General features: G+C 49.1%; 1 protein-coding gene across 1 annotated transcript in view; it reads right to left on the minus strand.

Moving 5' to 3' along the window:
- The window catches only part of KCNQ1 (potassium voltage-gated channel subfamily Q member 1), a 149,795-nt gene that overhangs the window by 77,768 nt on the left and 60,299 nt on the right, over positions 1-11,728 (minus strand). The window contains exon 5 of the mRNA XM_046644082.1: positions 3,589-3,664. Within this exon, the coding sequence (XP_046500038.1) occupies positions 3,589-3,664 (76 nt within the window). The remainder of the gene's footprint in view (positions 1-3,588; positions 3,665-11,728) is intronic.

The following is an 11,728-nucleotide window of genomic DNA, read 5'->3' on the forward strand; positions in this document are numbered from 1 at the left end:
CCTGTCCCTCCCTCTGTAACATAGGGATGCTGAGCCTGTCCCTCCCTCTGTAACATGGGGATGCTGAGCCTTATTCCTCTGTTTTATAAAATGGCATGCTTAGTTTTTTCTTCCCTTCTGTGAGACCAGGATGCTGAGCCTGTCCCTCCCTCTGTCACATGGGGATGCTGAGCCTGTCCCTCCCTCTGTAACATAGGGATGCTGAGCCCTGCCTCACTTTGGCTGACAGGGAGGGTGTGAGGATAAAATAAGATATGAGTGAGGAAGGTCAGGGAGTTCCGTGATGGCTCATGCCATGAGAACCAGAGGTGGCTGTGATGGTGGCCATGGCTGAGCCCCAAGACTGAGCTGTTCCTTGGTGCACACAGAAGGCGGCCCTGATTCATGGCAGTCAGCCTCCTGCGGACCAAAGGGCTTTGTGAGGTGGGTGGCACCTCCAGGCAGGCCGGTGAGGTCTGGGACTGGCTGGAGAACTGGCTGAGTCCAGAGGCCTGGCCTGGTGGGGAGCAGGGTCCTTGTGCTGGTCTCAGGACAGCCTGGGAGGTCACAGGCCACTGCGTGCACCTGAGTGTGTTAGGAGCCTCTGCACGCACAAACATATACAAATGTGCCTGTGGGAAGGCGTGAGAGTGTGAGCAAGTGTGGGTGGGCATGTGATGGTGAGAGTGTATGCACGCTTGCGTGTGCCTGAGTGTGTACACATCTACAAGAGTGGGGGTGGGGTGACACCCAGGCCCCGTGGCCCAGCGGGGTCCAAGGCCCTTGAGACTTGTCTCGGAGCCAATGGCTCCCCCAGGGTCTGGTCCGCGCTCCTGGGGGCCTCTGTCGAGTGGCCGCCTGGGGCCGGCTGGAGAGATCATCCCGGCTTTCTCTCCAGAGCTAATTTCCTCTGGCGGCAGCAGCAGGAGCCTGAGATGAGCCGAGATAATGCCGGGCTGTCCAGACTGACGGACGGTGGACATGGGAGTTCAAGGCAAACTTGAAGGGCTGAGAGGCTCTGGCTCCTCCGGCCAGACACAGGGGCGGCCAGCCGGGCACTTATCGGCCCGCAGGGCCGGCAGGGGGGCCACCCGCCACGTCCGCAGCCCGTGAGGCCAGGCAGGGGTGGGAGTGCAGGCAGACAGACAGACAGGCTGCTGTGGGGGAAGGGAAGGCAGCCCTGACAGCTGGGCCCGGGTGGGGGCCGCCCCTGGAGCCCCACAGAGCTCCTCACTGCCAGGGGCTCCCTTCACTGCCCCTACTCAGTGGGGCCCTTCTCCCTACCCCTCCATGCTGCCCCCAGCAATGAGGGCCAGCTGGTGAAGCGGGAGGCAGCGTCAGACCCTGGCCTTGCTGGAGAGCCTCTCTACTCCACGAGGGCCCACCCGGTTTAGCCAAGGCCCCCCAGGGGTCCTGCGCACAGGGGAGGGATGGAGAGAGCAGGAGAGGTGGGGGTTGCCACACTTGCCTCCAGACTCCAGGGGCACTTGTAGGACCCTGGCCTGTGTCCTGAGGCAGGAAAGGGGACCCTCAGCCTGGAAGGGAGTGCGGGGCCCCAACCAATGCCAGTAGCCGGTTTTCTTGCCTGCACTCCACTGACAGGTGCTCACCGGAACTCAAGTTGGTGCCAGCCACTATGGGCACTGGCCTGCTAAGGACACCCCATGGTCCTGAGCTGGAAGCTGCCCATGTCACCCCTGAGCTTGGCCTACCAGGAGCCCCAGGGTTCCCCCTGCTCTGCTGGGGTCCCCCAGATCTTGGAAGCAGCCCCCAGGAAGCCCGGTGTCCACCCCGGCACATCCCTACTCGGGCAGTGGTTATGGGCTCTGCCCTGCAGGGGCCTGCTCTGGAGCCTCAGTGGCCCAGCTTCCCAGGCTAGGGACTACCCCCATCCTAGAAGGCTCTTCTGCTGCACCAGGTTGAGCCTGTTGGTTTTAGCTGTCACGGCCAGGCTGCTCTCCAGTGAAGGGATACATCTTGGCCCTTCCCAGGGCTCCTCTGCCCTTGGGGGACTGTCCTGCCTGGGTCTGACCTCTGAGAGGGGTTCCTGCAGCCCCTTCCCTGCTGAGGCCAGCCCCTCCTCTCCCAGGACCCCGTCAGCTCCCCGCCCTGCCTGCTGCCCCGCTGCTGGGTACCGCCGGGGCCGTCAGGGCCCTCGGGGGAAGAGAGGCCACAGAATCCAGATGCCCTCGATCTGGGGCCATCACATCTCACCCAGAACATTGCCGGGCACACCTCCCGGTGCTGCTGAGAATGGCATTTACTGCGGCTGGCTCTTTGTTTCAACAATAAGAAGGTCCAGGCCCTGGCGGGAGCCTTAGCACAATGTGGCCCAGGTTGGTCGTGAAAGGCCTGTCCCCCCGGGGTGCAGGCACACAGACAGACAGGCAGCAGAATGCCGCTGAGGAACTGTGTGTGCAGACCATCCCAGGGGGCCACATGCCGCTCTTGCTCCTGGGGTGTGGACCAAGGCGGTCGTGGTCACAGTGAATGCTGCGGGCCGGAGGGCTGCATAGGGCATGCGCAGACATGGTCCCGCGCCAACCCTTAGGCTCTTGTTCCCATTACAGAGAGGGGAAGAACTGGCCCGGGGCTGTGGGCAGGTATGGGAGCTGGGGTCCATCCCGCAGCCTGGCCCGGGGCAGGACGCAGCGGCACCAGTTCTCATCCCAGCCTTGCTAGGACCACTCTGGGGGATGTGAACCAGTTGCCCCCACCCCTCCCATGTGATAAAACAAGGCCCGGGGCTCTAGAAGCTGTTGCTGGCTCCCGGGGGCCCCCAGCCCTGCCTCCATCAGGCACTCACTTTTTAAGGGCAACCGGGCCAAGCCCTCTGGAAAGAATGACCACCCACCCGAGAATTCCTCTTTCCTAAGTCTACATGTTCTCCAAGTGAGGGCTGCTCCAGGCTCCCATCCCTGGACTGTCCCCACAGTAGAGGGTGGGGAGATGCGCCTGCCACCAACTGGCCTTCTCTGGGCGCCTTGGACTTTGGGGGCTCCAAGCAGCCGTGGCAGGAGACTCAGCCCTCGAACAGTGCTGATGGGGATGGAAACTCAGGGGTCCAGGTCCGCTTAACGGGGAGCCCCTACCTCCCCCTGTAAAGGCGGGCCACCCCCAGGCGCAGAGGAGGGCCAGGTCTGTCCCCGTTCCCCTGACTTACGCAGGTCAGGGTAGGGATTACAAGAGCACCAAGCCCACGTGAAACAGGACTCTGGAGTCTGAGGGACCCCCCTTCCCGCCCAGGTGATGAAGGGCTGGCTCTGCACTCTGCCTGAGTCACTCCCACGTCACTGCTGTGGATCAGGGGAGGGGTGAGCCAGCCCCCAAGTCCCTGCCTTCTAACCAGTACAGAGGGAGAGGAAGGCTGGGTGTGTGTCCGGCTCTGGGCTGGGCCTCAGCGCCAGGACCCATCAGGGAAGCGTCCTTTTAGGGGCCTGCTGTCTTGGGGATGGATAAGGGAATCATTGCAGGGGGTCTGCCAGATGACGTGTGAGGTCTTAGCCGGCCTGCCTGTGTGGCAGGGGACGGAGACCACGTGCCTCTGCCTGGGCAGGAGAGGGGCTTCCGGGGTGGGCTGGGGGCAGGAGGGCTCAGCGCAGGACTCACCTGGAATTTCTTCTTGGCCACAAAGTACTGCATGCGCCGAATGACCTTGATGGTGGCCCGATGGTGCTCCCGTAGCCTGCAGGGGAGACCGGAGGGGAGGCATGAGCAGGTACCCCATAAGGGTCATCCTGCACCCAGCACCATCGGGAGCTAGGTGCCTCCCCAGGTGCCCCCTGCTGCATGTGGGCTGGGTCCCTCCAGAAATAGGGAGAATGTTCAACCCCATGGGACAGAGGTCACGTGCAGGTAGAGGGAGGAGGAGAGGCCGGGGGCAGAAGTCTTTTAATTAGCGGCGTGACCCCAGAGGGACCTTTGTTTTGCTTGTTGCTCAGAAGTGGGGTGGAAGTCAGGGTCCTGTGTACACAACAGCCATGACCCTAACTCGTGGTACAGCAACAGAAGCTTCTATCTCCCCTGAGCTTCCAGCATCCCCCCAGTATAATGAGGAAGGATCCAAACAGATGGCACCTGAGACCCCGTTAGCTGGAATGCTCTGAGGCCCCACACACAGACACACACGGAAAACGTAGGGCTGCAGGACGACCTTGCTAGAGAGAGTTCCTACCGAGCCACACTGTTAAGGGGATTGAACTGTCTCCCCTCTGAAGTTCCTTCTAGAGACATAGATCCTTCTAGAAACACCATCAACAAAGGACATGCAATGGATGAAATATATGTGCATAGAAATAAGACTGGAAGGAAATACATCCACATGGAAACACCTGGTTTTTGCTTTTGGCTACTCAGCTCACATGAAACTAAACTTTCTGCCGAGAGCACCCATAACAATGTAAGGAAGCACCCCGCCCAGCTGTGTGCCGGCTTTGGAGAGCAATGAAAGCTCGAAGGCCACAAGACCAGAAGAGAAGCAAGCTGAGGGAGCCCACACGCACAGCTCCCCTCCATCCTCGAGCGTTTGTGCGTGCTGAGCGAGGCATGTGGATGAATGGGGAGCAGGGCCTCCCCGGGCCGGCGAAATAAATGGGGGATCCCAGGGCCACAAGGCATCCAGGACTCAAAGGGACAAGATCCTGGTGAACAGAGGACCGCAGGGAAGTGAGTCCTTTTTCAGGCAATTTCCCCATGAAGCATTTGTGCATTAAGCTGTACAGGCATAGGGTGAGATTCTGAGAAACTGAGCAAAAATCAGCTGCTGGAGGGTTCAAAGCTGAGCAGAGAACTCCTCAGACTTGTGTCACTGGGAAGAGGAGAACTGGGGCTCAGAAGCTACCAAGGAATTGGGGCCCCAGTAAGCACCCCACACTTTCAGATGAGACCTCGGTGGCCTCCAGTCATCTCAGTCCCCACCTGGAGGAAGGTGCTCTGCCCTGCGCCTTTTGCATGCCAGAGGAAAATCAAATTATCTGTAGGGAGACAATATCATCGAGCCTCTACATTTTTTTATATATATACACAAAAGACTGAAAACCAAGGGGAAACATAGACCATAGAAACAGATCTAAAGATGCAATAGATTCAATGCCTTAAGTGCTTGTAGCTCCTCCATCAAGAGACAGAGTTGGTTTTCCTACCACTTGAATCTGGGCTGAACTTGACACTTACTGTGACAAAAAGAATGCTGGGGAAGTCACATTGTGTATCACTCATATGCTCTTGGAATGTGGCCACGTGAACCAGCCAGAACTGGCTGGCTGGAGAGGCCACATGGAGGAGAATGGAGGCATCCTGGCCAAGAGCCAGCACCAGGCAGTAGACGTGAGTGAGGCTGTCTTCAACCACCCAGTCCTGAGAAGCCACCAGGTGACTGCGGCTGCACGAGTCACCCCATGCAAAGCCAGCAGAACAGCCTGCCCGCTGAGCTGAGCCCCAACTGCTGACCCACAGAATTCTGGGCAAGCAAAAGAGGCGTGGTGTGGAGCCACTAAATTTAGGTGTGGTTTGCTACGCAGCAAGAGAGTACAAAGAAATTAGGATCCAACAGTGGGGTACTGTCACATCAAAATCCTAAGACATATGGTGCTGGGCTTGCAACCAGGCATTGGGCAGAGGCTGGAAAAAGAGGCACATCGTAAGATACTGAACTCTGAGCATGACGCTGTCTCTATGGGGTGAGACTTTGAGGTGCCTTGGAGGGGTGAGTGAATTTTGCATTGAGGGGAATCTAAAAATTTATAGCCGATGGGCAGACTGTGGTGGACTAAAGATGGGTAGAAATCCTTTGCAATTTCCCCCATCGAGAGGTGGAGTCTGTTGCCAGCACGGTGGAAGTGGCCTGTATGTTCTGAGCTGCGGCTTCAAGAGACCTTGGAGCTTCTCTCTCGCCCTCTTAGAACGCTGCTGCCACGTGGACACTTCTGAGCCAGGCTGCCAGGAAAATCACGTGGGGGAGAGCCGAGGCACCTGGCTGACAGCTGCAGGCACGTGAAGCTAGCTGAGGCCACCCAGTCACCAGGAAGCTGCCACTTGGATGGACCCAAACGAGACCACCCAGATGAGCAGGCCCAAATGCTGACCCACGCACTCACCAGCAGATAGACGACTATGGTTTGCTGTTGAGTTTTTAGGTGAGCGCTTTAACATAACCATGATAAATAAGTTCAAGAAAACAGACGAAAAGATGGAGAATTTCACCAGAGAAATAAAACCTATGTTAAAAATAATAAAATGGAAATTCTAGAACAGAAAGGACAATAATGGAAATTAAGAATGCAATAGGTAAATTGGAAGGCAGAGGAGACATAGATGATGAGAAAACTTGTGAACTGGAAGAAAAGAGGCAGGTTGGAGTATGGAGAGAAAGCAGAATTAAACAAAGAAAAAATGCAAGACGTGAGATAAGGTCAAAGTTCTAAGACAGGTGAAATCTCAGAATGAGAGGAGACAAAATGGAGAATAGAGACAAAAAAAGAAAAAAAGAAAAGGAAACACTCGGTGGCTGAGGATTTCCCAAAAAATAATGGCAAACATCAGGCCACAGATGCAAGCAGCTCTTTGGACCCAAGTTGGAGAGATACAAGGTACACCAGACCCGTCAGAGGAACACTGTTGAAGACCAAAGGCACAGAGGATGTCACAGAGCAGTGGAGGAGGGAGGAGATGACACATTAACCTGATGGCTGGCTTGTCAACAGAAGGATGGAAGCCAGAGGAGATCATCTCAAGGAAAATTACTACCAACTTAGCATTCTATACTCATCAGATACATCCTTAAAAATGGAGGTGAAATAAGGCAGACACAAGAGGACAAATGCCTTGTGATTCCATGTATATGAGGCACCCAGAGTCGTCAAATTCACAGACACAGAGAGTAGGATGGTGGGTGCCAGGGGCTGGGGGAAGGGGATGGGGGCCCATCAATGTTTAACTGGGGCGGAGTTTCAGTCAGGGAAGATGAAAAGGTCTGGAGGTGGAAGGAGGTGATGGTTGCCCAACAATGTGTATGTACCTAATGCCACTGAACTACATACTTAAAAATGCTTCAGATGGTACATTTTCTGTTATGTATATTTTATCATGGTAAAAAAAAAAAGGTGAAACCAAAACCAAGAGAATTCACTGCCAGGAGATCTGCATTGAAAGAATGACTCTGCAGCCTCCCCAGGCAGGAAGAAATGATTCCAGGAGGACCCTGAGAGAAACAGGAAGGAATTAAGAACCCAGAAAAGAACAGATCCGTGAGAAGGCTGAAACTATCCGTGATTGACTGAATGATACTGATGTTTCATGAGGTTTTAGGTACCCCTGCAGCTAGAATGCATGAGAAAAATAGCACAAAAGGTGGAGGGTCCCAATAGAGTTGCACGGTTGAGAGCACCATGTGTTGTCAGGAAGACGGTAAGAGTGCTAACCTGAGGTGGACTATACTGAGTTAAGGACGTGTGTTGTAATCTCTAGGCAACTACTGATGGAATAATAAGATAATAGGATTGGCATGCTAATACAGTATAAAATTTAATTAGTAACAATATTTGATTAATCCAAGAGAAGCAGGAAAGGAGATGGCACGCACTGCAAAGGAACTAGATATGCCCATTAAAAGACCAAGATTGTCAGAAGGGATTAAAAAAACAACATGATGTTGCTCATAAATCTACTTTAAAATATAACAATACAGAAAGGTTGACAGTAAAGGATATATTGTGACGTAGCCAAAAGAAAGCTGGTAATACGTAAACTAATAGCAGACCAAATAGGCTAAGTTTTACTAGAGATAAAGAGGGATAGTTCTTAATTTTAAAAGTTGTCAAAATTTAGTAGGAAGATATCAACTCCAAATCTGTACGCACCTACAAACTCTACACTAAAACATATAAAGCAAAAACTAGCAGAACTAAAAGGTAAAAGAGAAAATCCACTATCACCGTGGGAGACTTGAATAAACCTCTGTGGGTAACTCATGGAAAAACTGTCAAAACATCAGCACAGAGACAAATTTGAACATGATTACATCTTGACCTAATCAATATTTATAGAACACTGCTCTCCATAACTCTGAATAAGCTTTCCAAGTGCACGTGGAACCTTCACCAGAAGAGGCCATAGACAGGGCTTTAAAAGCAAGTTCCAACAAATTTCAAAGAAATTAAATCATATACGTATGTTCTCTGAGCACAGTAAAATTAAGCAAGAAATCAATAAGAAAAAGATAACTGGAAAATCCCTAAATGTTAATCTAAATAACTCAAGAGTTGAAGAAGAAATCTAATAAGAATTGGAAAATATTTTTAATTGAATAACAAAAATGTCACATATCAAAACTTACAGCTCAGTAAGTGCTTGAGGTACCATGAAATAAGTGGTTACAGGAAAATGTATGATCTTCAATGCGTATATTAGGGAAGAGGAGAGGGTGAAAGTTGTCTCAAGAAGTTAAAGTAATAGCAAATTAAACTCAAAGAAGTAGGGAGAAGACAGAGATAGGAAAGAGATAATAAAAGCACAACTCAATGAAATAAATGTTTCCTTAACATTACATTAAGGAAAACCAACAAAGCCAAAACTTGATTCTCAGAAGAGACTAATAAAATTGGTAAGCTTTTAGCAAGATTGACTGGAGTGGGGGGACACAAATTACCACCATCAGAATTAGAAATCATACATCGTTATAGACCTAGAGACATTAAATAATCTATTCAGAGGATATTATGTACAAAAATAATTTTGATAGTTTACATAAAACACATCAATTCCTTTAAAAAAATATATATAAAAGTAAACACCAGAAGACAAAAAAATCCAAATTGCCCAAAATTAAATTAATTAATTAAATTTGGAATTTTAACACTCTTCCCACACACACAAAAAGCCAACCTTTAACTCTAGATGACTTCACTAGTAGATTCGTCTAAATATTTAAGGAAGAAATAGTATCAATTTTATACAAATCTTTTTAGAGGATTTTTATGAGTCAACATAACCTTTGTAACCCATGTCAAGAAAGAAAAATCACAGGTCAATCTCTTTTAGGAACAGAGATGCAAATGTGCTACCCACAATACCAACAAATTGAACCCAAAGCCAAATATAAAGACACATGATCGAGTGTGGGGTAATCCAGTTACGCAAGGTTAGTTTAACATCTGAAAATCAATCAACATAATTCACCACATCAACAGAAGAAGCAAGAAAAAACATATAATCAACTCAAAAGATGCAGAAAAACATTTGATAAAACTCAAGACCCATTCATAATTAAAAACACAGCTCTTAGAGACCTGGGAACAGAAGCAAACTCCGTTATGTAGGAAACAAACACAAAAATAACAGAAACCAAACTCTAAGCAAACATCATACGTGAAATATTACACGCCTTCCCCCTTAGACAGGGAGCCAGACAAGGACGTGCACTGTTACCATTTCTATTTGACACTGTCCCCAAAGTCTCAGCGTGTGCATCACGGTAAGAAACAGGAAGTAAAAGTCAAATGGATTGGATAAGAAGAGCCAAAACTATCATTATTTGCAAATGATCTAATCATAATGTAAAAAAATCCTTAAGAACTTTCCAATAAACTATTCTATTGCTAAATGGAATTAGCAAGAACACTGGTTTTAAAGACAATATAAAAAAATTACTTGTATTTCTATATCTTAGTAACAATTAGAAAATAAAATAAAAAGACACCAATTACATCAGCATCAAAACCATGAAACACCTAAAAATTAACTTATTGAAGATGAGCAAGACCTTTACACAGAAAAGTACTCAACATTAGTGAGAGACACAGAAGGAGCCCTGAATTAGCTGACGTTTATGAATTGGAAGACTCTGTATTTGTAAGATGCTAATTTTGAGGTACGGATTAAATGTGATTCCAATCAATATCCAAGCGCTTTTATTTTTTATTTTTGGAAAATTTCAAGCTGATTCAAAACATTTATGAAAAAGGAAAGGGCGAAGAAAAGACAAGACAATTTTGAAGAACCAAAAGTTAGAGGACTTCCACTACCAGAGTTCAAGAAGGCCCGCAAAGCTACAGGGATGGATACAGTGTATCAGAGAGGTTAGGCTACATTGTTAAGACAGTACAGATACAGTTAATACAGATGCATTGTTAAGACAGTCGTATCAGATTAGATAGATGGATAGATCAGTGGGACACAACAGGGCGTCCAAAAGCATAAATACACATATGTGGTCACTTGGTTTATAACCAAGGCACCGTTCCAATCCAGAGGGGGAAAAATGTTCTTTTCAACAAACGGTACTGGAACAACTTGGAAATCCATACGAAAAAATATGACCCATGATCACTGCTACACGTCAGTCACAAAAGTAATTCAAGTTAGCCCCTAACTCAAGTAGGAAGGCAGAGGCAATGGAACCTGGAGAAGAGAACAGGGAAATATCTTCATGACCTCGGAGAGGCCGAGATTTAGCAAAACACAAGCAGCGCTAACCACGAAAGGAAAATATTTGACAAATGGAACTTCCTTAAAATTAAGAACTTCTACACATCAAGACATCATTAAGAGAATGAATAGACAGTCTACAGGCTGGGGAAGGCTATTTCCTGGTAAAGGATTTGTATCCAGAATGTATCAAGAACTCCTATGTCTATAAGGAAAAGACGACATGATTTTTAAAAATGGACAAAAGATCTGAACAGGCGCTTCACCAAAGAGGACGTCCAAACGGCAATAAGCACGTGGAAAGGTGCTCAACAGCAGTACTCATTAGGGAAATGCACATTAAAGCCAAATGAGGTACCTGTAGATCCCAAAATGGCCAAAATTAAAAAGACCAACAACAGTACGTGTTGGCAACAACGTGGAGTGACAGGCTCCCGTGTGCTGCTGGTGGGAACGGAGGTCGGTTCAAGCACTTAGGAAAGCAGTAGCCACTGGCCCACATCACGACCCAGCACCTCCACTTGCAGATGCCTCCCCTGGAGAAATTCGCACACACGTCCACCAAGAGACATCGATCAGGATGTTTATAGTAGCTGTACTCATAAGAAAGGAAATGCAAAGTGACAAATATCTAACTAGAGGAGCAGGGATAAACGGAGTGGTGCATTCCCACAGTGGAATATTACGCAGCAACGTAAAAGAACATGCTACAGAGACCCACACAGCGGAATACCAGACAGCAAGGAGAGAGAACAAACTAATGATCCGTGCAACAAAGTGGACGAATCTCAAAATTGTTCTGTTCACTGAAAGGAGCCAGGGACAAAGGTATATGCAGGTGTGAGTCCAGGCGGGCTCAAGGACGAGCAAAACTAATCTACGGCAAGAGAAGCCGGAACAGTGTTTACTTCTGGAGGGAACAGGCTTCCCTGGGGAAGGGTAGGGGAAACTTCTGGTGTGATAGAAACATTCTACGTCGTGATCTGGCTGTTTTTATGTAGCATACACATATGTTAAAATAAGCTGATCTATTCGTTTAAGATCATGCACTTTACAATAAATAAATCATACCACAGTTTTTTTTTTTTTAAGCCTTTTAAGATGAGCAGCTTTTAAAATTCTTAGGGAGAGGTGGTTTCTACTTAGCCTGGAGTCGGCCACTTTGAGCATGGAATGTATGAAAAAACAAGACCCACTGTCCACTGGAAGGTGGGGTCCCAGCTGCTGAAGGGACTTGAGTCTGTTTCCCCACGTCCACCCCTGTGGGCACCCAGGTCTGGTGACACCCTGAGCTTTCTGTGCTTAGTGCTACCCCCTCCCTTGTGCA

This window comes from Equus quagga, chromosome 17 (assembly GCF_021613505.1).
Source record: "Equus quagga isolate Etosha38 chromosome 17, UCLA_HA_Equagga_1.0, whole genome shotgun sequence".
Taxonomy (NCBI): domain Eukaryota; kingdom Metazoa; phylum Chordata; class Mammalia; order Perissodactyla; family Equidae; genus Equus; species Equus quagga.